This window comes from Channa argus, chromosome 12 (genome assembly GCF_033026475.1).
Source record: "Channa argus isolate prfri chromosome 12, Channa argus male v1.0, whole genome shotgun sequence".
Classification (NCBI taxonomy): domain Eukaryota; kingdom Metazoa; phylum Chordata; class Actinopteri; order Anabantiformes; family Channidae; genus Channa; species Channa argus.
In genome coordinates this window covers 17,393,142-17,420,056 of record NC_090208.1, presented here as the reverse complement: position 1 = coordinate 17,420,056, position 26,915 = coordinate 17,393,142, and the positions used below count along the sequence as shown (strand labels likewise).

The window sequence follows — 26,915 nt, the reverse complement described above, 5'->3', positions numbered from 1 at the left end:
TCACATTCATACACATTTATGCTGCAAATGCACTTACACAAAAACCAGCCCCTGTCTTCTCTGTCTCCTGGGACGCAGACACATGGCCACAGATTCTGCCATTTATTTGTGGTTTCAGATCACGTATGTTACGCATCGTCAACCATGGAACTTAATCACTGTATGTGTGCTCATGCCTGTTTCTCTAGGCTTGGATTACATTTGAGTCGGCCGTGTTTTGTGTAGTCTGTGCAGATACCAGTGTGTACAATACATATTGTACTGTATATGCATTTATGTTTGTGTGTTTGTGTGTCACATCGTCTCTGACCTTGACAGTGTCAGTCTGGCCCGTGAGTAAAGGCTTGTCCTCTGTGATGGCGATCTCCTGCATTTCTGTTGTCATGGTGTCACCTCCTGTACAGGTATAACAAACCAGAGCATGAAATCTGTTACTACAGCTCCTGCAGTTGTTGTGCTCACTGTAACAAAGCATACATCTCATTTTCACAAACACTTGACACTGTGATGTGGGCACAGATGTTCTGAAGCACACATGGCAATGGATGGTGCACGTACACACTTGAGTGATTAAACATTGCATGGAGCTGTTTTTCCTCTGGGTCTTTGTTTGGGCTGTGGGACTTTATGAAAGTTAATTAGTGATTAGTGCCAGCAGAGATGAGCAGAGGAGGATTGTGGGACAGAGAAAAAAAGAGCTAGACAAGGGAGGGACTGATAAGTAGATGGATCATGCATCTTCAATTGACATGTTATTAAACACACATGATGAGATTGCACAAGATGATACAATTTTTTTGTGGAATGTGACACTTAAAAGTGTAGGGGAAAAAACATGAAGAAAGATGGGCAAAAACAGGCATAAGGGAAAGTGTGAGGAATGAGAAGAAGAGAAAGATGGTAGGGAGTCACAAAAATTGAGTCACAGGTAGAGACATGGTGGTGACAAATGTCACAGGGGAGGACTGACTGTGACAAACAAGTGACTGATAAGAATGAAATGAAGGGAAGAAAAGACTTTGTATTACATCACTTTTATCTCAGGAAGGTTAGTCGAGCATGTTAGTCATTCTCACACGGCTTCACACATTCATAGCCACAGTGTGTGCTACTGTGAGTGCACCGGGGCAGCTGGGACTTAAGTGCTGTACCCAAGAGGCAACACAAAGGTGGTTGTTGAAAGAGGAAAAGGTTCTGTAAGTAATTTCATTTTCCCTCATTAATCTCATCACTGTTAAGCTAAGCTTAACAGGTGTAACTGTAGATCCAGTATTTCTAGTCAATAGTCGTCAGTAGTATCTCTTTTAGTTTTTGCTGACTGTGACCATCATATTCAGACTCACACTGAAGTGTATCACTCCACAGAGTCTCTACCTGAAATTATACAGGATTTACAGGTAAGTGTACTCCACCAGTTTTGCATTGCGCTCTTGTTTACACCGTCAGTGGCTAATGTAGCCTGTAGCCTTGACTGGTCAGAGGAATGGCTTAGTATGCTTTTTCAAACATGTCTTCAAAACATCAACAACAACAAGAAGATCAGATTTTATTCCATCCAGAGATACTAAATTATTTATACATTCTTTTCTAAATATGCAGTAGTACTGCCTAAGATGTAAACAGAATTTGATTTGTAAAGTTGTGGTGTTCCACTTTAAAGAACTGGCACTTTGGATGACTGATTGCAGAAACAGTGGAACCATCCTGTATAGTATGTATGTATAGACAGATACAGTATGTTCAGGACAGGACAAGGCTGAGACCTCCCATATTGTTACTCATCAGTTAGCTAGATTTATATTGAGATGTAAGATTCTTGTTTTAGTATAAATAGTATATTAAATCTATGTCACTTGATGTAGTTTTACTTCTGGCTTTTTTAATTTTATATTTAACCTTATTTTATTTTTATTTATTTATTTATTTATGTTTGTGTATGTTCCTTTCTAATGTACAGCACTTTGTTTGATAAGTGTTTTATAAATAAAGCTATTATTGAAGCATCTAGAAGACTTTCTGCAAATGACCAGTATTGCTGCATCGAATGCTCTGACAATGCTTGTGCATATGAACAACAAGTTATAACACTGAAACTACATTGGAAAACAGCTATTATTGTACTGTCCTTTATCAATCTTCCAACACTATAAATAAAAGTATTTTTATTTTGGTTTCCAGCATGCTTTAGGGCGACAAGTAAATATTAAAAGGAAGTGAGCGAGCGTAGGCTAGTACTGCATCAATTTGACAGCATTATGTTTGATCTGACATTTAAACCTCACATATAGCACCTGTGTCTGTGCACAGTTCATGCACTCATAAAATCGATGACTGTGTTCTATCTTCTAATTTGGCATAAATCAAAGGGGGAGCAAGGTGAGTTGGTGCATGTGTGTGTGTGTGTGCGCGCGCGTTTGTGTGCATAAGTGTGTGCACTCATCAGAAAATGAACTAATACTCCAGGGAGCCGGTGTCTCTATGGGTCTCAAACGGAAATGATTACTCACCAAAGCAACCCCCAACAGCACAAACACACACTCATCAAACACTCACTCACTCTCTACGTACATCTATTTCTCAGTCTTGCATATATAGCGTTTTTTTAGTCTTTCTTGCATCTGTCTTTTTCATCTAGTATTTATGTCTCTGCCCAGTGCTGCTAGTTATGTCAAACTCCAATAAAACTGATTTGTTTTCCATTCTGCAAAGTTTCAGCCTCTGTAGCCGAAACCTTTTTAATTAGTTCTGACTAAAACCAGCAATAAGAAAAAAAAAAAAAAAAAACTGATAGTGATAATCCTGCAGCCATGTTACAGCCAAAAAAATACATTTGGGATCTTCATGTTTTGGCTTACATGCAGTAATCCACCAGAACAAGTCCAAATCCACTATATTATTGTATAAGACTATTGTTTTATTATCAATTCATCTCTTAAATGGAGCCTGGCTGTAGTTCAGTCTAATCATTTACTATGTGTGTTTACTTGTGACAACTTGTGTAGTGGCTCGTAAACACTTCTGGCAACAACACCACAACCAAAACCCATTATAAATACATCAAATATATCACTAATTGTTTAGGCCTTATAAATTTGCCACCCTTCAGCAAATAAATACATGTGAGAATTAATAATTTGCTGTCGTTATTTGATCATTTGAACCAAAAAGCAACTTAGATAATTGGTCAATTGGTCACTTTTTAAGCACAAATACCTAAAAAGTAGTGGTTTCAGCCTTTTAGATGTGTTATTAGTCTGCACTAAGTACATGATGGTACTTTTTGGACAAAGGATGCACTGAAAATACACCTAGAAAACCTGGCCCTGCAAACCTGTGATTCTGATATCCCATATGCCAAACAGTTAATGATTTATGTCACTTGGTAATAAAATTAATCTTTAGTTGCAGCACCAAGAATCATATTAACCTGGAAAAGGCTTCATAATCTTTACTAAGGTTAACAATCCCAAAAACAAAAATAAGTCAGTTATTAAAACATTTTCACAGTTTTTCCTCTTCCTTACCTTCATTACCACTGTCTATTCCATATGAAGCAGGCTAATCAAGTCTGTTTCTGGATTGTGAATTTTGCAGGGACTTTGGTTGATTCAATGCAGCCAATTTGCCTTCAGCATCCGGCACATTCACACATGTTCAGGTCTAGAGCCTGTAGGACTTTAGTATCTTGCTCAAAGGACACTTCAGCAGGTGCAGGCGGCTTGTTGACACGTATCCTTAAACCTGAGCACTTTAGATGACTGTCAGTCCCTTTCTCTGATTCTGTAGGTGCCACAGCTCCTCCCTGACTATATTTATATATCTGGCAGGCTCTGACATGACTGCAGAGTAGATTTGTTGGCATGCCCCTCTCTGTATATTAATAGGTCTCTGGAGTTGCTCCATTAGGATGTTGGGAAAGGCAGGTTTCTGGTGCAACAAGATCTCTAGATTCGAGCATATATCATAAGGCCCACCAGGAATCTATACAATGAAATTACATTAACAAGAAAGACAGTCTCAGCTTTATTGAAAAAAATAAGCAAGTAAATAAACGCTATAAACTATTTTTAACAGTAGTGCAACAGGCCAAGCCACAACATCAACTTCTGATATTTTGGGTGGTGGAGAAGACTCACGAGGAGCTACAGTTTGTGAATCCCCAGATTCTGCAGGTCAGTGAATTAGATTTTGTATTACAATGGTTTCTACATTTCCAATTATCCCTCTTTCACATTATTTTTGAGTTTTTAAAATGTAAAACGTATTGTCATAGTTTTTGTTTTCAGAGGATACTTTTAATTTAGTCTCATCTCTGTCATAAAAATTAGTCATTGACCAATATTCTTTGCCACTGTTTCTGTTAATGGAATTACCACTGGCTGTGCACCGTAGTGTGCAGTGGGTTTGTCAGAACTTTTAAAAAGCTGCCACCTGCCACTGAAAACCTTGCTGATGACAGTGGTAAGAGTGGATCAAAACAGAAACGCTGAAGGTCGTGAACCGAAAAACTATAACATTATCAATGTGAGAGACATCACAGTCTTTTTTCCATATTCAGTATCAGATTGCTTAATGTTGCTTTATATAGACTCTTCTTAATTAATTTACCCATTAATTTAAAGTTACATACTTACAGGTTATGTAATGATAACTTTTCCTCTACTTGCTGATTAAGACCATAAAATACAGCTGAGAGCCGCACAAAAAGCAGATCTTGGGTTAAGGTTTTCGTACTATTTTAACTTTCACAATTGTGTGCTGCAGAAGGGTTTTACAAGAATTTCAGTTATTGCATCAGAATGAAAAAAATTATTTGCTCTGACTGGAGAAGGGGTGCTGTGGAAGACCACACCACAAAGTGGTCAATTAGCAGTAATAACTATTGCCAGAGGGAGCCACAGACAAAGTGGTGGAAACGAGCAGTGGATGTGTTTGGATTAAGCAGCCATATGCACCCTGTACTTCCCATACACAGTTTCCTGATACCGTAAAATTTAAATGAGTCTTACTCCCTCCATCTTCCATCTTTCTTTATCTCTGTCTCTTCCTCTGAGTCTGAGTCAGTGTGGTTTAGAGCGTGTAATAACTGCTAAACTGCACAGGAGGCACCGTCTGTCAGCACAGAAAGAGAAACAGAGAGATGGAGAGAACGAGATTTGCATGAAGATTAAAAACCTCGGAAGATGGAGTGATGTTTAATGTGAAAAGGCAGAAGAAAAATGAAAACAAAATAAAAGCCTTGCATCTTGTTTGCCTCTGTTTCTACATCTCAGCTGTCAGACAACAGTTGTTCAGCTCAGCTGTTGCACCAAACAGTCTCCATGTCTCAGATATCAGGCTGCATTGCATAATTGCTCCAGCTAAATTAATCCAAACTTGTTTAATGTGCATTCATAATTGTGCAAAGCAATGGCATCTCAGTCGTCCCTTGTCAGAAGGCTGTCTCATTTCGACATGTCGCAAGCTGTTTTTGTCAGTCTTTGCTGCCATTTCTTTCTCTTCCTTTTTTTGCTCTTTCCTGCTCTGCCACTCTGACACCATCTCTCCGTCCTCTGATGCAGTGCAATGCCACCACACAGTAACTCTGGATTAAACAGCCACACTGAGACCGAGACTATGTAGGTTTGTGAGCTTTCAGGTCCTGTGATGTTTCACTGAAAAGCCAATGCAGGATTGACTGCTGTTGTTGCAGGTGAACACTGATGTTTAAGACTTTAGTTGAATTGTGGAGTTGAATTGTGAAGCTTGTGAAGTTTGTCACAGTATTTATGGGTTTAATTTAATGGCTGAGACAGTTTCTCAATTAAACATCCAGCAACATATGTCAATAAATAATAAAGTTACACATAAAGAAAAAGAAAATGTTATCCATATTGCCAACCACCTGAGCAAATATTTATGATTTTTCTTATATCTCTAGTTATCTGCTTTCTCTCAGCACATTTCTTCATTTGTTTCTTCCCTGCTGCTTTTGATATGTAAGAGGATACACATTAACAGGAGGGAGTATCTGCAGAGAACCTAGGTTGAAAACATCTGAACAGACTGGATAATGCAGCAAGTGATGTGTTTTTTTATTTCCTTTGGTCCAAGGTTGGGTTAAGCCTATTCTACTCATTCTCTGCTTCACATTTAGATTATGTTGACACTCATACACACAGCGGCTCACGAGTAAACATTCAATGTCAGGCTAGAAGAAACCTCAGCAGGACAAGACTGCCGAAACTTGAAAAGACTGTTATGGGGATGAAGTAAGCCAACAAAAGTAAATTTCTCTACAGTACTGTATATGGGATGTTCCTGCACTACAATAAACAACCAACTTATGCCAGAAGACTATTAGCAGCTAAGGTGATTTTAGAGCTTGTATCCCTATCAAAAGACGCCATTTGTTACATTTCCTCTTTGTTTGTGAGAAAAATCAACTCTCACTGACTAGAATATTTCATGAAACACTCAGAGATAAAAATAAAAAGGCTTCAACTTCAAATTGCACCTGTCTTTTTTTTAATCAATCACTAGATTGCTGTTTGCAGAGCTGACACAAGCCCCTGTCAAACAAGAAAACTTTCTCTCGCTCCATCTGTCCTCCTCCTCTTTATTTTAATCCCTCTCTCTCTTTATCACAGCTCTGCACTCTTCCCCGACTCTCCAGCCATCTTTTGTCACGCCGCTGAATTCTCATTTGAGTCTCCCTCGATTTCTGCCAGTCATCACTCTTCGCCCTCTATCTGACTGCAGGCCTTTGTCTCATGCCTTCCATCCTCTTTCTGCCACCTCCTATTTTTTTCTCCACTCAGCAGCAAGTGAAAAGGAAAATGGGCAAACAGTTGTGCTTTCTTTTATTTGGTCTCTCTCTGTCTTTTGTGCTTCCAGTATTTGGAGCTCTGAACAAAGACACATGCCCAAACACTAACATCCATACACTCAGACACATACAGTAAAGAGCGTGCTAAAGTAGGGCACTGAGCATTAAGGTCACCTATATTGAGATAGTAGGCTGAAGGCTAAAATGCTGAAAGGTTAAACCTGTGGCATTCGTGTGACACGCACAGCTGCTTCAACATGCGAAGGCATCGATTTCGAAGTTTAAGGCGGCACATCATGAGAGGGTGGCAAGAGGACCTTTGAGATGAAAATGGAAATGCTGGGTAGCTTTATACATGTGTCGTTAGCGGTTTTGCCTCATTGTAGGAACAAAGGTTCACAGTTATAATCTGGCTCCGGACACCATTATTCTTAATATTTTATTTTAAGTGGTATTGCGTCCCGATGAAGGTGAGGGGGACAAATAAATAACTTTATAATGAAGAGGCAGCTTGATCTCAAAAGGAAACAGAAACATTAGCTGTCAACAAGAATGACTTGCCAATCAACAATCTGTGTTTGGAGTCTATACCCTACCCAAACTGCCAGTAAATGTGGGTCAAAATACAGCTCATTTGTATTGGGTTGAATTGGGTTGATTTACTGCCGTTAGCCTTAGATTATGGCTGTTTTACAATATGTCCAATATCCAAGCAGATCAGAACGAACCGGAACATAAGTGGTACCAGGTATTGATGCATTTTTTAATTTTTTTCCCCCTTCCGGCTTATCCCGTGAGTTCAGGGTCGCCACAGCGGATCATTGTTTGCATGTTGATTTGGCACAGTTTTTATGCCGGATGCCCTTCCTGGCGCAACCCTCCCCAATTTCCACCGGGCTTGGACCAGCACTGCACAGCTGGGGAGGGGAAAGGGCTGTTAGGGGTTCAGTGACTTGCCCAGAGACACTTTAACATTTATGATTTCTTTCAATCCATTGGGAATAGGTAGGTAGTTTCTTCTTAATTCCAAACAATCATCGATGTAGATCTAAGGTTTTCACCTAACAATAGCAAATTGCAATCTCCTCATACAACACAAATTTATCAACCTACTGACAGACACATAAACCCATTGTTAGAAGACGGGGTTGTACAAAATAAGAGGAGACTCTGTAGGAGTAGTCCATCTGCAGTTGTTCAGCAACAGACCCCACGGTTGTTGCATCAAAACTCAAAGACTGCCCGGACTTCATACAAGCACTGGGGAGACCCAGGTGTAGACGACATAAACACTCTCAGGACCAAATCTGTTTTCTGTCCAGAAGGAAATTGCGTTAGTCTGCAATACTTCACTGCTGTTACACCTGGGTACCACTATGTGCAGCTCTACAGAAAGTAAAAAAAATAAATAAATAAAAATCACTGCCTACTTGCATTGTTGGACTCAAATTAATTAATAATTTCTGAAAACTCATCTACTAACTTTAGTCAAGAAACATTAGATGTAATACCTGTAACAAATTGAGTTTTAAACACTATAATTATACATGTATTACCAAACAGCTGTTCAATACTTTACTACAATGACATAATTTGCAAGTATTTGTTCAATCTCCTTAATTGATGTTACTGTCAACACGGTCCATGGTTTACCTTGTTGCTATATATCTATATCTATGCTAGTCTAATAATAATCTTTAAGGTTCTTGAATTGTTCTTGAAATGTTTAGCGTGCTGTAGCAAAAAAGCAAAGCTGGTAGACAGTTAGGAGTAAGAGATGGATAAGAAGACAAACTCCATAGCTTAGCATAAAGAAAGTGGAGAAAAACAACATGCCCGGCTTGTAAAAGTAAAAAAAAAAAAATAAAATAAAAAAAAAATCAGGTGGTATTTTCAGGATTATGCGCTTATGAAAAGTTGAATGTTAAAAAGAAAATGTTTCAAAATGTTCTTCGATAAAAACAAACAGTCAAAAAAGTAATAAAATGCCCATTAACTACATACATTATCCAGGACAGCGGGGCAGGAAGCATGGAGACAGTGATGTGAATAAATGTTTTGAAGAAGATCTTTTTGCCTCCTTGAGATTTTAAAACAATGTGCAGAGTGTTTCATATATCAACAAGAAACAAACCTTACTTTATCTCTTAGGGGCTAGCTGTGTTATAAAACACACCGAAGCTAAAATCACAACCTCTGCTGTGTATTTCTAAGGCCATCCACTCTCCTGCAGTAAGACTGACTGGTGTTGGGTCTACAGGACAGAACAGAGTCCAAAAGCTGAAAATGAGATAGAAAAATGAGCGACAAATGTCTGGAGAGAAGGAGAGCCCCCATGGAGACCCAGATAGGAGCCAACGCTCCCCTCATCCCCTCTCAGGGGCAAGTCTTTGCTCACTCTCCCCCTTTCAAATCTCCTGTGCTGCTTCCCACGGCGTTGGATGGGCACACGCTGATCACCTTGGCTCTACAACACATGCACACACAAATGAAAGAGCAGCTTAGAAAAGCCTGTTTGACCCCTTGTCTCCTCAAATCCTCCAACATCCATCGCTCAGTGGCTCACCCTAGTTCTTATCATTTACAGACCTTACATCAGGACCTCACCTCCACTCAGGCATCTAGTCTCTTTGTCTCTCTCGAAGGGTGACACTTCTCCTCGATAGAGATAGTAGAATGGATTATTCACTGCATTCTCATAATTTAAAGATCATTGCAAATTTATGCTAGGTGTTGGGTTTTATATTTCTTTGCAATGACAAATGTCACCATATTTTTCTCCCTTATTCTGGTCTCCAATCACTGAGTTGTGTGCAAAGTGATGAGGTCACAGGACTAATTGTTGAATTGTAAGTTTTTGTATGTTTTCACATTTTGTTTATGTGCTGTCACCACAGCTCAACCAACAAAAAACAGATACATTTTATACTTGATTCAACAGCAACAATGTGCAGTGCATGCACGCACGCAAGTCTAATGCACGGAAAAGAAAAAGAAATGATCTGAATAAAGATGAGCAAACGTGTTAATTGTTTTTTGTTTTCTTGAGAACCTCAACATCTGAAGCTCTGCTACCTCCAGCTCTGCCTCCTGTCTTTTCTTCAATGCCACTGTCTCTAAGCTGAACAACATCACTGGTCTCACCACCGTCCTGAACATCTTTCCTTTCATTCTTGCTGATACTATTTTATCACACAACACACCTGACACTTTTCTCCACCCGTTCCAATGTGCCTGCACTCGCCTCTTCACCTCTTTTCCACACTCTCCATTGCCCTGAACCGTTCACCCTAAGTACTTAAAGTCCTGCAGCTTCTTCACCTCTGCTCCCTGTAACCTCACCGTTCCACCTGGGTCCCTCTCATTCACACACGTATGCAAATACCGCATCTGTTGTCTCTTTCTAGGCGTCAACATTATTCATTAGCTTAGTTTTAAAACAAGTCTGTGTCTGGATAAAGTTGGCGCTGCAAGTTTTCACTTAGTGTGATTATAGCTGCACTTTACACATCTTGAAATCGGTATATTTTTTCTAATACTGCCAGCTAAGTAAAAATCAGATCTTAGATAAAAAAATAAAAAAATTCCTTGACCTCAGTATCGTTTAGTTGACTTTTTTCATTCAATTTTGATGATTTGATTTTTTAAAATTCTGGACTGAACTTTGAGCTGACTGGGTGGATCTGTGGAGATTCTCTGTCAACCAGGTCATGGTGTTTGCAGAGATGCTATTTGGTTGTCAAGGATTTGACATATAAATGCTTAATGATCATTAATACTATGCAGATTTATAACTTTACAATGACAGATTGTTCCAGGTTATTTCCCCTATTTTTCCAAATTTACCATTTGCTGTCCTATGCATATCGCTTCAGCGGACCTCCATAATGGCGGCAGGCCCTTGTTGCTAGGAGATCTGTGACACAACTGCAGACAATCCACCGTATATAAATACACTTTACATGGATGTGGTGCGTACCAGCAGGGGACAAATTATTCCCCTGCTCACATTTTTTTTGCCATTTATTTTATGCCCTGCTCTGCTCTTCATCTGCCTGTGGATCTATTGACAAACATTATGTAACCATGCACAGTTTAATGCTTTCTCTTTCTCTCTCTCTCACACACACACACACACACACACACACACACACACACACACACACACACACACACTTTGAACCATTGCTTCTAACAGCACCAGGCTGGATGCACATTTGGACACATTCAGGACAGTTCTACTCAAAATCACAGTAACAGAGTGTAACGTTTGCACATCTAAGTACATTACTAGAGAAAAAACAAAACACATCTGCCCACTCTACTCTACACATCCAACCTGGGAAACATGAATGGAGTTTGGGCAGAGCGTTTGTCTATAAATAGGGTGTTGTGAAGGGTTGTTTGGACTCGTGGGAACAGACAGGGCATTGTGCTGCCTGGCCTATCTGTATCTGGCCTCTAGCCATCAGGCAAAGGACTGAACTGTCCCCCCACAAACATACACAGCTTCCACACACTGGCCTAGATGCTGGCATATGAAGACGGCTGTGATCTCATACACCCACACAGTATAAAATCCATATGTACTGACCCAGATGCTGAGACTGTGATGCTCACATACACCTACACAGGATAGAAAAAATAAAACTCCTTTTTTAAAAACATGAACCCAGACTACTATACACTAGACACGATCACTGGCCAAGACTCTGATGATAACAATTCAGATGAGATAAACAAAAATGTTACCCAAATGGTCAAAATTATTCAGACTAGACTGATCTCAAACACCTACACACTGTCTCAGTCATCAGCTAACGTGCTCTTCTACACTGTACTGTACAGTAAAAATACATCAGAACTTGTTTTACAAAACCCCATATTAACCGACGCTGCTTCTAAACATAAAAAAGAAATTATGTTACACATGTTCAGACCCACAGGAACCATTCTGACCTACCAGGTGGGGTCATGTCTGCTGTCCACGATGCCACTGTAATGTCATGAGCTGGTGATTTCACCGCTTTGTTCTTCTTTATAAAAAACAAAACTGAGTTAAATACTGAATACACAGCCAAAGATTCTGGTCTGAGTGGGAACACTATTTCAGCTGTTTGCAGTGTGCTTTGGTTTCCATCCAAACATTTCATTTTAGTAGCCTGTGAGCACAAATTTCAATGTTTGTTTTGTATCTTCGATGGTCTCTCGTGTTGTGTACGCCTGGGTTTGTAACACACTGAGCTGAATACAGTGTCAACACAGAAAAATCAATGTTTCTGTTGGTGCCAACAGGCAGAAGTGCAACATTAGACAATGTTAGTTAAAGTAGCTGCACTACAGGATGCAGAATGAGCATATAAGTTTGTTTTCTCTATACATACAGCTCATTAATGCATTTTAAATCATCTCAAATAAATAAAATGACCTTAGAAATAATGGCCTTAGAAATAATGATCCATACTAGATGTAGAGCTCAGCTGACTCATCTTATTTTCAACAAATTTTGTTCTCTGTTCATCTTTTGCTGTGAAAAAACCATACAACAAAGTTTAACTTCACGTCTTCAAATGTCGCTTTTTGTTCTAACCACTCTCCATTACTTATTTGGTGTCGTATTTTTCAAAAGCAGCATCAAATGCTTACATTTGAGAAGTTTAAACCACGAAATAATTTCCAAACACATTTAAGCTTTCAGGTACTAGACTGACTGATAAGCCATTAGCTGGTGTTCAGTCCCAGTTCAGCTTCACGTTAAGACTAACATCAGTTAGGTACCATGATTATTCAATGGACAGGTGGTATGTAGAAACAGTCATAAGAAGGTATTACAGATTGAATACATTAATAAAGCAGACATTGGTATGGTAAGATTTAAAGCTGCATTAAATTACTTTTACATCTACATCCTTTTGTTGCCTTGTAAAGTTGCTGTGGTGAATGTGTTTGCAAAGTTAATAGTCAACATACATTTATCAACATAGTGATGTTTCCACCAACAGGATTTGTACCTGTTAAATGCCCCATTACAATCTCTTCAATGTTTTGTTACGATTAGCAAAACCCTTCTTATGTATTAACATCTATGTAATCTTTTAATATTAAAATATTAGTTAGGTTAGAGCAGTTTCAATATTTTCCCCCTAGTGCATTGAAAAATGTTTCTGTTCCCACAGCTGAACAGGCCACCAGTGCTCCAAATCATTACATAAATAAACATCCTCAAAACTGACCAACCCAAACTCTGAAGAGGCAAAACACCCACAGACACAAATGTCTATCTCAAGCACCATCAGCGTAGAAATACAACCAAACACCGTAACACAGTCCACTGACTACAACAGTATAAACAGTCATGGCTACGCCGAGATGCAGTGTTTGTGTCACAACACTGACACCACTGTGTACGTTCAACAGCCTGACGTGCACTTACAGATGTCGCTCCAGTGTCATCAACACTTAATCATAAGGAAAAAGATTATTTCCTAGCATTCAAGCTGACAACAGCATTTACTGTCTTTGTATTTTAGGACCTTAACCCACCTCAGAGCTCAGGATCAAATCACAGCTGTTTACTGGCAAAATGTCTCGCATTTTCAAACATTTATCTACTTTTCCACATTGTTGTCAGATCTTGTTATATTAGAGTACCAAGTTTCAAAGTAATAAAACTTGTAGTCCATCATTGTAGCTACTTACAACCAATCACAATTTGAAGAGGAAATAATATGATTTATTTTATGTCACAAATTATAAGGTGTCACTTTTGGAACAACAAATTTTGATGTGAATCTCAATATTCAGTGTCAGAAATATAACTTTTACTCTATAATTTTTACTTAACCACCTCGCCTCTATACAACTGTGACCACTTAACAGGTCAAACATCACGTAATTTCTTTTAGTCAAGGCTGATGGATTAACAAACATGGTGGGAGTAAATGTTAATATTAGTAGAGTCAACAGGCAAGGTGACAGTTTGAAAATGATCAAGCAAGTTTCCTCCCACATCAATAGCCAAGCAAAGTACATTTGTTCTTTGGCAAATGGAGCAAATCTGCAATGGAAAAGTTTAATGTTTAGTATTGCAGCATTTTGTCCTATTTTTAATCACCCACAGTTTCCATTTTTTCCACTCTTTGCGTCCCCCACACACGTTTTGCAAGTTTGTGTCTCCTGCTGATATAAGTGTGTTTTACTGGAGTGATAAAACTTTTTATTTAAAAACACGCATGCATACATATAAATTGAATAATGCAAAAGCAGAAAGCTATTGCATTTCATTACAATACAACCATATCAACTAAACATTCACCACCAACATAAAAACACATTAATAATAGGCCTTCATGTTAGAGGAGTCATAGGGGAAATCGTTTTTGGAGCCAAGTGTATCTTTGAGTTGGCTCTGCCCACTGTGCATAAGGTCAGACTGTCACTGACCCGCCAAAGGAACACAAGCGAAGTCCAATGATGGTACAACAAGGCTGTAATGAGGCCAGGTTGGTCAATAGCCATCATGACAACAAGTTAAGTGGTGCAGAGAGAATTACACGTGGTTTCCAGACTGTTTTCACAAACATGGCCACCATCTACAGTACCATGTTTATAGTGATAGCTTCCATTTGCCAATGAGAGTACAGACAAAAAATACAAAACCCAAGCTGATGAGGGGTTGTTTCTGTTTTGTCACTGGGTTCACAAATGTCTGCAAGCTTCAGCAAAGGAGACTGATCCAAACTGCTGCTGTCTGCCACAGTTTAATGATGTCAGCAAGTTGATCTCATTGGATTATTAGTCTGGCCATAACACAAAAACTCAGGATGCAGCATCAGACCAAAGGAGAACTGTTCCAGCAGAAGAGTTCATTTCTGGCCCTGACAGATGTGTATGACATGACTCCAGAAAATCTCCCCAAATCACAGCTGTGACATGTCAACAGCCTGGCTTATTCAAAGGAACAGTGGCCTCACTACAACCTGCTTCTGCTGGAAGAATTAGCAACTATTGGTGTTCCCACAGTTGATGTGTAACAACATCACTCAGGCCAAGAATGTATGCTATTACCTGTTTGGTTTACTTATTCTAAGATGTTTGAATTAGATATTTATAATGCAATAAAATGTTTCTGAATATGCTGAAATAAAGACACAAACTTTCAATACATAAAAAATGTAAGTGAAGTGCCAGTATCTGAACACATACAGTACTTTACAGTAGTTTATTTAATTTGATCCTGTCATTCTCTGAGATTCACCTACCTGAACTCAAGGAGCCCTTTAATGGCAAAATTATTTAATACCAATATACTTGAACATTACTCTGACTTCACCTGTAGCTCATGGTGGCTGCAGTTTACACTTACTGAACTTTATCTGCTACCATGTTTACCTTCTATCATTATCCATGCAGTATTTCAAAAGTGCAGACAAATTCTGCTTAATTAAATATTGCAAAAGTAAAGAAAATTCCAGTATTTTCTACATACTGTAGGTCCAATTCTCTTTCAGACTATTATAGTGATGCAATGTGAGCAAACACTGAGACTACAAATTGCTCAAATAGCTGACATGGGGGGTGATTGGTTCAGATTTGTTTAGACTTAAAAAAAGGGCATCAAATGATGTAAATTTTAAGGCTCTCAAAAACCACTTGCCCCTATATCCATCATGTTCTCAGTGTGAGGTTTCCCACTTTATTGTTTTATTTAGCGTACTGAGGTTTTATGTGATCTTCTTATGCCTTTTTTCACTGGAATACAACAGAGAGGTGAATGGAATTTTGTTTACACTGCTCAGAGCATTGAGAGTTAAGACTGTGAAACTTGCATGCAAAAAAAAAAAGAAGAAGAAACCTTTCACTCCCTCCCCCTGTCAACATTAAGTGAAAAGGACAGTTTCTAGAAAGGCAGGGCTGGCAAGTTTCTTATTTCTGAAACTGAGCAGAGCAAACTATAAAGTCCTTTGAGCAGAAAATCAGCAGAAAAGAAAAATGTGTTTGCAAATAAATTTAAAAAATGCATTTTGAAGAGTCAGTATTTTCATATGTAGTCCAGCTTTCTGAAACAATGCTGAATAGGCTACACAATTGAAATTAACAGCAGCCAAAATGTCCAAATGGACACAGAGCTGCAGGCAACACCACACCCACCAGCAACTCCAATCCAAAGGAAAACAAACAACACACTCTCTCTTTCTGCGTGCACGCGCGCGCGTGTGTAGTTACATTTCTGCTTTCTCGAAACGAGTCACAGCTCGTGGACTGCCTGTGGGCGCGTGCAAATCCACATCCTAGTGCACAATTGTGGAACAATGTCTGGAGCCTGTCGGGGCGCGCGTGCACGCATGTTATCAGCAGGGGCTTCACTTCACTCAAAGAGCGGTGAAGCCGCGAGTCTCCAAATGCGGTATGACTCACAGACTCTGCGCACGAGCTTGCCTGAGTGCGTGCGTGCGGCTTGCAGGAATAGTGGAGACCTGTCTGCGATGCTGTGTGTAGTACAAGGAGAGTAGTGTGTGTCTTTAGTCTGGCACGACACGTTTAAGTATAATACGGTCCCCAAAGAGAGGCTCTTACGAAACGCAGTACGCATTGCTGCAATTATTATTATTATTATTATTATTATTGTTATTATATCGTTTATATGTTATCAAACACGCGCACGGCCAGTTTACACACACAGGGGACACACCTCCATTTGACTTTGACACTCATTGTATCCTCTGGTGCGCCAAGAGCGTACAAACACCCCTCTCGAACCTCTACCCCTCCTATCCATGCCCCCTCCCCCCAAGCAGCCCCAATCCACGGTACCTCTGCTTCTCAGAGAGACAAAAACAACCTTTCTGTCACGGAATTGAAAAGTATTTAACCGTTCCACTGCCACTGCTACAGCTCCGTGAGCACAGACCCACAAAGGAGCAGGAGCTATGCGGCTGAAAGACATGAATAGAGTGAGGAGGGGGGATGGGGGTGGGAGGTCAGGTTCATGTTAGATTCAAGTTCAGGGGACACGGGCATCTCAATACCGGCCTGTGTCCTGTTTGCTGGAGTCTTGGGCCGTGCAAGTGAGCTGTCATGCCTGGGTCCGTTGTTATAGAGGCAAGAAGGGGGGGTCGTTAAGAACAAAAGACCCGCTGGCGATGCCACATGTGCGCGTCAATATCGCCCACTCTCTCTATCACACATACACTCTAAGCAGTCACACATGCATGCAAAGAATAAAAAATACAAATTCACAATGCATGTATTTTGTGTATGTTTCTGCAAGCAGACGTTTAAATATCAATGTCTGGTAGAGTTTGATGTTTTTTCGTTTTTGTTTTTTTTTTTTTCAAACCAAGCAGCGTGTTTCTGATTCAGCCAAGAGGGAAAACGAGGATGGGTGAGCACTGATTACTTTGACATCATTTTGCATTCGGAAATATTAAACAGCAGGGTCGGCCGTGTGTAACCCCCCCCCCGCGGCAAATTCCTAACACAGAAGTCCCCATGAAAAAACCTATTTTTCTCTCTTTTTATTGCTGTGTTTAACGACTGTTGAATGAGCAGCAACAAATCTGCACAGCCTACTCCCTGACTTTAAAACAAATACTTTAAAGGGCAATTATGCATGTATGTATGTATGTGTGTATATATATATATATATATATATATATATATATATATATATATATATATATATATATATATATATATATATATATATATATATATATAATTACAAAAGATAAACTCACCTAATAATTTGCAGATAGGAAACGACAAATCTTCACACAAAACAGCGCCTTTAAAAATATATGACAAGTCTCGCTCTCCACTTGCGCAGCGTCTCCTTGCTTTTCCACTCCGTCCCCACAGTCTTTCCACTAATCTGCTATTATTTCACTTTCCCTCCACCTCGTTTATTTGCCTTCTTCCTCTCTGATTTTCCTTGTGGTGTTTTTTCTCCTTTCTCCAGCAGGAGGAAAATTCAGCACGGAGACAAAAATATGGAGCGGTCAATCAAAAGGCAAGACGGAGCAATGGAGTTTTTAGGGGTAGTAAAAAGTTATATGCTAGTAGAGTAGCAACAAATGGGAGTGGACACGTTTATTTGGATCCAAAGCTAAGTGGAGGGTTATATTTAGCTCACCTTGTGACAGCTCTCGTTTAGACTACACTAAATGCAGACGCGATACTGCGAGCAAACAGGCTGTTTTTGCTGTCGGCTCCACCTCCCCCAAGTTTTACGTTGGTACAGTCCGCCCTTGTTGAGCTAGTGGAACTGAGTCGAACGCGCTAGCATTCCCGCCTGGGCTCGAGCCAGAAACTAAATAAACACACCTGGAGTTAAAAGGCGGCCCGGAAGAGGAAAAGGAGGAGAACGTTTGGACTTTAGGGAGCCCAACAATGAGACGTCCATTCTGGGGCGGTCCGGTGGTCCAAACCCAGGGCATCGAACGTCCTCCGTGGGGATTCCGCGTCTCCTTGTTTCCTGCAGTTATGAGTTCGACTTAATGGTCAAAAACTTGTCAATCATACAATGTTTTCTTTATTCCTCTACACACGTTCACTTAGATTTACGTTATCACGTTGATAAGGTGGTAGGCAGGTGGTTCACCGATTCCAACCAAAACGGAAAAAAATCCAAAGGATCCCATCTAACAAATCGCCTGTAAATATATATAAAAGTCAACGTTGCTGTTACTGATGTTGTGAAAATGATTATTATAAAATCATTAGTGAGTAGGTTTCAGTCCAACTTGTCCTTCCACTTTAAAGTAATTTGAGCTTGAGCACTTCATTTAGACTTTAGTGGGTACTTACAGTCTAACAGCTTACTCCAATATGGATTAACAGATATGAGAGAAGGTTTATAGGCTGTACTGTGTATACACATTTAGATTAATGTAATAATAGATATGTAACATTTTCTTCAACCAATTCAGTCTCTTCTATATTTCCAGCCGTCTGAGGCTTAAAGATAGTGTATCAGTTCTTCCATGCTCACTGTGAAATAGTGAAGTGGCACAGTTCTGTTTTTGAGTTCATAAAGAGCTCTTTCATTGCAGGGGCCGAGGGAAAAATAAACACGCCACATGTACAGCATTCCCAGATGAAGCCATACTGTACTGTACACCTAACCCAGAGCACGACTGCTGAGAATGGAGAACAATGCTCATCGGCTCGGTGGTTATATAAGTCAGGTCATAGTTTCCCCAAGTGACACACATGGACTCTCGTTTGTGTTGCCTTTGGATGACCAAATGGTTTCCTGCATGTTTCCCAGCTGCTTCTAGGATGGAAAAAGACAACAAAAAGGACTAAAACATTCCTTTAGGGAGTTATAAAGAATCTGTGGTTCCAAGCGTTGATTACAGTGGCTTTATTTATTTATTGTACTGATTTTATTTTTAAACTGATAAACGTATCTAATAGCTGTTATGGCTGAATTATGTTTTATTCTACAAAACGTTTTATTATACTATTACAACAATTATGACAGCTTTCCAGATTTTCTAGCCAGAAAACGAATTTCTGTGGAAAATAATACATTTTTTGTTGTATTTGGAATAAAAGTCAGTCAATATGTTATCTGTATCATAGTTGGCAGTTAATATCTATCTGCAGCTCTAAATTAACCACCTTACATAATGATCCTCCAGCCCGTGATCCTGTCATGCTGTGCAGAGCCAGCTATTTGTTACACACACACACACACACACACACACACGCAAACATTCAAACAGGTTACTTCAACTTCCTCAAACATTTGCTGAAACTTTATGGCTCAGTTTCAGCAGAAAGTAAGAGGTCAGTGGTTAAAACGTGCTTCGATACATTATTTTGTCCAGTAAAAGCCAACATCGTGCATGCGCAGAGAACTGCACACATGTACTACAGCAACTGCTTCATCAGTTACAGTTCTGTCACTGTCCATTGCTTATCTTGGCCCACCAGCTGTGCAGCCTGGCTGGATTAAAGGGCTTTTGGGTGATGTAACGCACCCATTGGTGACTATAGTGGAGGTCCCACATAAGCTGTGAACATCTGATTGTTGATGTAGACAAGACATGAGTCAGCAACCTCAACTTGGTTTGTTGACAATGTTGCACCAAATCAGTCATGGCACCAAACAGACAGTTTGCATTTTTTTAATTGGTAGCTTGCTCATCCCATGCTCATAATTGCAATGATGAAATAGCAATTAGTATTTTTCACCTTGCTGCATTGATGCACAGTACAGTAGAAATTTACATCATACATTTGTGCATTTTATTTTTCCTTTCTAACCCTGTCTCATCATTTGCATCTTCTGCTCCATCAACAGCCTCATTTCTCAAAACCACACAGGGCCGTGCTATCACCACCTGACAACTGAAATTAATTTGAAGACAAAGTAAGGCCGAGTTTGTTAACATCTGTTTTGACCTGTGTGTGACCCTAAAACGTTTAAATCTGTTCTTGGCGAAGGCCACTGTGTGAGCAATAGATGGAGCACCGGGTTCTGTCAGGGCAGGTTGAATGGTTGATGAAAGTTTCTGTCCCCTGCATCTATAAGACCTACCAGTCCTAAAAATAAAATGTCTGTGTGTGTGTGCACGCGTGTGTGTGTTTTATGGGGAATGTTCAGCACTGGCAAAAACAGACAAATACCTTCCAGTGTAAACATGTCATTTAGTGCAGCAAAGGACTTTGTTTTGTACCACTGCAAAAACAAAGGTTGGAAAGCGGAATAAATTGTACCCACCTTCTTCAATATACAAAAACAAAATGTTTGACACACACTTAACAACACGACACACAGAGAACTGTTACTCTGGAAATGCTTTTGTTTGTTTTCTGATAAAATACTGGCGGCTGAGCTACAATAACAAGCCAACAGCTACATGTGGAGTGTTTCACTGGTGCTGCAATATCCAAACAAAATGCTTAAAAATGCAGAGGATCCAGTGGCACCGGAGGCACCTTACACGTTTGTATTGTAGGGTTTGCGTTTATGAAAACGGTTTATCTCTTATTTGGGCTGTTGAGTGTGCAAGAGTGCTGCCTCCATTCACCCCTCCATTATAATCAAGTTCACCCACTGTGCCATTCCATATAGTGCTATTAAAATAATGACATTTTAACTTAATCATAATTGAATCCCAGAGATAGAGAAAAGTATCCCTCACAGATTTAATCCGGCAGTGGGTGTTTAAACACCTCACTAACTCCCCAGCTACTCTCGAGTTTAGAGCAAGTCACTCACCTGACACACTTTCAGGTTAAACCTGCAGCAGCAGTGTTTTTCTGTCCACTTTGGGACAACAGAATCAAGTTTAAACACAAGACTCACACCGTTTTCATCACATTTTTTTAAGTTACCACACGAATTTACCCACAACATTATGATTATTTTGAGTTGCATTTATGGTCACCTTATGCGTATAAGACTTCAGCAAAAAGTTAAGCTGCCTGTTAGGCTTTGTCTCCTCAAACCTAGCAAATGTAAGGATGTTGAATCACCTTTATATTAGATCCTCTCCAGCAATTTTGTTGCTTTTGTCCCTGATTTGCCAAAATCTTGTTGTGAATAAAGTGGTTTTGATGTGCCCTCTCCTGTCTCTTCATCTTTTGTCAAGGTCACGTCAGACGGGATAATGTGTCAAAGCTCCAGCTGGTCACTGCTTGCCCTCATCAGCTCCACCACCAGGCTCATTTTAATCACTGTAGTTGACCTCGTAACCCAGTCTGCCCTTTATGTGTACACAAAGAATCACACCACCCGGGTCCTACCCTCCACAGCCTACCGCCTGCTGGCAGCACTGCACTACGCTTAGTGCTGATGGAAGGAAAGGGAAATATGAGTGGAAGAAAACACTACACTAATGATCCATAGTCGGTCCAAAGTATGATTTATAGACACAATGATAAGTACTATGAAACAAGAAAACACTTTATTCAAAGTATTCCACGCAGTCTAATATCTTTGACATTACAAAAGATTGTTGGTTAGTATTATCAATAGTGGAAAGTACATTTATCGAAGTACTGTACATTTTGAACGATTTTAAGATACTCGGATTTCCTGTTTATCTTGCTTTAAGCTTTTATTGAATTTAGTTTATCACCCAATGAGTTAAAAGAATTAACAGTATTATAATATCAGATAATATAGAATTATCTGGGATGCTTTACCCCAAAAGTAGTTTTAATAGTTGTAAAGATGAGTGAAATACTGCATCCTTTTTTTGGTAAGAGTAAGCAGAAGATCTGAATATGGTCACCACTCTTTTTTACTTAACTGAAACGTGACCTACAAATAGACACAAACAATAGACACAAGGGCATTTTAACTTGACACACACTCCACCATTGGACACCTTGTCCTGATCTGTGATCTTGTGACCTGATATTATTGGGACGGGGACACTGAGTACACACCGACAGGACTGGCAGAGGCTACAGCCTCATCTGACTGTGTTATTGTCCTGCAGTATTAAACACACCATCTGGTCTCCATTTACAGTGTGCTTAAAAATCTGGTGAATGTCCTTCCTCTCTACTTTATCTGAGACAAGAGCAATAAAGCAATCTATTTGAATTATAAACTGCAGTATTGAGATAAATAGCACATATCCAGAAGTATAGTGTATGACTTAAAAACCTCAAGCGGATTCCTGGTGATAATGTGAACGTAAAAAAAAAAATTGTAAAGAAAGTCATAAATGCTTTAAGTGAATCCTTATGCAACAGGGATCCATTGCAGTGAATTACTCATGTGATCTTGGTATCACAAGCTGTGCTCCTCTTTTTGGGATTTGCACGTCTTGTTTTCACTTACTGTACAATATATGCAGCAATACGTCCAAACATTTTATACATAATCATAGTCATTGTACACATTTGATCTTATATTTAACGATTCTTTATCAGAGTCTAATCTGATTTACTGTGTAAAAAAGGGACTTGAACCAGTCATGATCACTAGTCTTCACACTGTAATCCAACTGATAAGCTAAAATTGTGTATATTTCAATATGTTTATAGGCCTCTAACATTTAATTATGTGTGACTCGTCACTTATTTTTTCAACTCTTACAGACGTTCTTATGCCTTTGGGAACCAGTTCAGTACATTTCAGCTCTCCTCAGTCAGGGGCATGTTTTATTTCTTATCATTTTCTTGGATCCTCCCAGCTTTAGAAAGCACGTTGCCAAGTACAATATCCTTTAACAAAGATGTTCTTTGAGATTGGAAACAACAGGGTTTCTAGAAAGAAAAAAAATAAATCATGCTTTTGATTTTCAGAACTATACACTGGCGATGAATCCATTCAACTGGCCTCTTTTCATAGCATGAAAACAGATGGAAGTTGTGTCACGTTGAATGAGTTATGGTGTAGCGTTTGCTCCAACTGTTATGCATGAATCCTTAACTGTATGTGCCCTCCGACTTCTTTGGAGAGAAAAACGCTTCATAATACAGCCCCCAAATTTTCCTGGATTTCCTCCCCTCCAGTTTACAAAATAAGCATTCGCCCATCGATATCTGACATTTCAAATCATTTCCCACAACAGGACTGGTATAAATAATGGGACAAGGACATGACTGTCATTGCAGCAAGACGCTTCCCACGTCTGTTCATTATTCTGATTAATTTCACATGCTCACAGTGTAGGAGGTGAGGATGTGAACACACTTTCCAAATAAAGATCAACTCAGGTGTGTATTTGTAGTGATAATTAAGTTCACAGTTAATGCCACTCTCTCATTGTTACCTCTTCTGTAAAATTATGTTTGACTTGACTGCAGATACTACAGCTTTTAATTTAATTGTATTATATCTATATTTTCATCATTCTCTGAACCATATCATTAAATTTTTATGGCATCATGAAACTACAGTGTTCTCACATTAATCACGTACTCTGACAGGTTTTCTTCCACATTATTCTCATGTTACAAAACGTTAGCCTCTACCTCAGGGCCTGTGTAAATCTGCCTATCATTGCTGAAACACACACACACTTGAAAGCACTGCTATCTTGTCTTGATGAAGGACAAGTGGGTTTGTTTGATGCTATAAATCAAAAGAACATCAAAAATAGCTCCACTGTAACGTGGGGTGCAGACGTCCTCCGTAGCACCATCTGAGTGAGCGAGTAAAGAGGCTTTGGTGAGTAGAAGCAGAGGAGGTGCAGAGGAAGAAGAAGAGAGGGGTAAACAAGTAAAAGTTACTGCATGTCCTCAGAGATTAAAGTAGGCTGCTGTTAATATCAATGCCAGTGGTTATAGCAGCTACAATGTATGTGTGGGTGTGTGTGTGATTTGAGACAGCTGCAGAAAACATGGTGAGTGGGGGGGGTGCAGTTTGTTTTTCTCCGGCGGTGGAAAAAGTGGGAGTGTCCCTGCACGTGATTGGCCCAGTGGGCCGAATCCAGTGTACATGACGTCACAACTTTGTGCTTGACCTACTTAATGTGGCTGTGATGTCACAGCTGTCTCTTTCACTCTGCTTCTCTTTATCGCTGCCCTCCTTCCTCCGTCGCTTATGCAACTCCACTCTTTTACACTCTTTTCATCTTGGCTCTTTCTCTTCCCTGTTTCCAATCCCTGTTTCTTCTTCTTTTCCCTTCATCTCATTTGACAGTTGCAGACACACAGGAATACGGTCAAACATACGAGTAAGACAGAAAGCGGGAAAGTGAGAAAAGAGGCAGAATCATCTAACACTGCAAATAACCCAATTTCTAGAGATTAAAGATATATTGATGAATATTAATGTGTTGGAAAGCTGCTCTGGCCCTAATGACATGACAAAACGAGGCGGCAAGCTTCCACCATATGGAAGCTTCCACCAAGACTCTGTGGGACCATAAATATGTGATTAAGTGCTGATCTTGGGGTTGTTTAGTGCAAAATACTAAAGTTACTGTAGAATCCTGGGATGTGGGAGTCAAAAGTTCAATAAAGTTACTAATATAAGCTGGTGCACTGACTACACATGTATCTGTTAGAATAGGTCATAAGTCAAAGATTTGAACAGATGATTACAGTTTGTAGAGGTTATAATATAACACTTTTTAATTCAGAAGAGTAAGTGCTTTTAATGTCATCTACATTATGTCAGTTGAGTTCACATAATATGTTTGCCAAGATCATTTAAAAATAGGATTTTAGAACATTTTGTCAGGCTTTGAAACTGTGGAGGTAATTTCATTGAATTTTGCACAAACATCCTCTTGGACTCATGCATGAACTGATTAAAATATGAGCCCGGACAAAAATGTATATAAACTTAAACTTTACATTACTGGTGGAACCAGTTAAAAGGTGCATATAGTGCGTATAGTGCCTTAATCCAATTCTCTTTATGGCTTTATGTGGTCGGCCATACATTACACAATTACACAAAAATTGACATTTTCACATTTTGCATGTACCGCATGTTAAGTTGTACAAATTCTTATTTCTAAACCAATCCTTAAAGTGCTCTCAGCCACCAGCATCAGCACCATCGGTGTGGTACATGTATAAATATATTACAGTGAAATAAAGAAAACCGATGTATTAGCAGGTTTTTTGGTTACTGAGCCCAGGCAGATTATCTGCGAGGAGCAAGGACACCCAGGGCTGATAGCAGCGGTGGGGTTGGCTCTAATCTGCAGCCAAAGTCAGATCAAACAACAATCGCTCTCCAGTGAGAGAGACAGAAGGAGGGATGGAGGGAAAGGCTGCGATAGCGTCTTATAGTTAAAAGAGTAGTTGAGAAGAAACCAGAAACAGGGATTGAGAGAGATGTAGAAAAAGCATGATGTGCACTGAAAGAAGAAATGATGGTCGGGGCACCAAAAGGAGGAGTTAGAATAATGGAGGGATGCGGGGATAGAGCTTTAAAACAGACGGAGATCAGTAAATAGAGAAGACATGTTCAAGGGTGAACAGATTAAAAAAGATAAAGCAAAACAGTCAGAGTGAGAGAGAAAAGAGAGGGACAGGGATAATCCAACTATTCCCCTCCTTTCACAACATGTTTGAAGGGAGAAAAAGAGGCACGAGGGCCAAACTGCCTAAAGCATCAATTCATCCTCTTGTACTCCTCTTCTTCTATCTTCGTCCCTCTCTTTTTGTTCAGTGGAAACCCCTCTTTCTCACTCATTTATATTCACACCAGCTATGGGGCTAGTCACAGGGCCATTCCTGCACAATACTGTTCAGAACATACACTTACAGTACGTACACAACACACACTGATACTGTCAGACTCTTTGTTGTGAGGCTGAATCAAAAGGAGTCCACTGCACAACAGGCTAAAACTGAAGACGTTTTTTTTGTGGTCATTAATGCGAGGAATAGGTGGAATAGGTGGCAAAAACTGGCCCCACACAGGCCTAAATCATGTGCTAACGCTGAAACATTATTACAGTTTATAAGCGTTTCCACTGGCAGACATTAGCTCAACATTAACTTTAAAAACTGGTTGACCATTTATTACTTTAGCATCAAACTTTCAGATACTGAACTCTAAATATGACGTTTTGCTTTGACTAAAACCTGAAGACAAGACAGACAGAGCTTACATTTGGTCACAGTCACTGCATGGAGCTTATCTTGCTAATGGCTTCAACCTTTCTTATAATGGAAGCAAGGAGAGACGCTGGCAGTAGAGAGTATGAAACCAAATAAACTTAGATTTAAGAATTTTTACACAATTTAAACATTCATAAATCAAACATTTAGTGATCTTGGACATTCACAGATGGATGTAGTACGTGTAATGAAATGGTGGGTTGATCTGGTGAGCGTGAGCAAAGCTAAAGACAAAAACTGCAGGTCCAAGCACCTAGATTTGTTTTGTTAATAGTAAAAAGTGGGGGACAGCTTATACATTTTAACAGCACCAATATTTATGCTAAGCTTCACAGAGAGACAAAAGACAGAAAGCAGCAGGTCACTACAGTGTGTGGGTGTGTTTGTCTTTGTTTGAAATACCCCCAAACCAAAACAAACCTGTTATTAGGACATTTCCTTTTACAGTTCAGACCTCACATGACTCCGTGTCAGCAGTCATGTGTATCAACTACTACAGTAAATAGATGGAAAATTAGGTGTCAATCGAGCTGTTGAATGTTTTACACGC

At 39.6% G+C, this 26,915-nt stretch overlaps 1 protein-coding gene across 4 annotated transcripts in view; it reads right to left on the bottom strand.

Annotated features, from left to right (window-relative positions):
• ndrg2 (NDRG family member 2) overlaps positions 1 to 18,227 on the bottom strand; it is a 30,118-nt gene extending 11,891 nt beyond the window's left edge. The window contains exons 1-2 of one of the 4 annotated variants that reach the window (XM_067525048.1): positions 18,134 to 18,227; positions 311 to 396 (exon numbers count right to left, since the gene is read on the bottom strand). In XM_067525048.1, the coding sequence (XP_067381149.1) occupies positions 311 to 396; positions 18,134 to 18,212 (165 nt within the window). In that variant the 5' untranslated portion in view covers positions 18,213 to 18,227. Of the gene's footprint in view, positions 1 to 310; positions 397 to 5,009; positions 5,041 to 11,771; positions 11,908 to 17,547; positions 17,989 to 18,133 lie in introns of those variants that run through there. The other 3 variants (XM_067525050.1, XM_067525047.1, XM_067525049.1) reach the window with 3 other exon arrangements.
• Between the last annotated feature and the right edge of the window lie 8,688 nt (positions 18,228 to 26,915).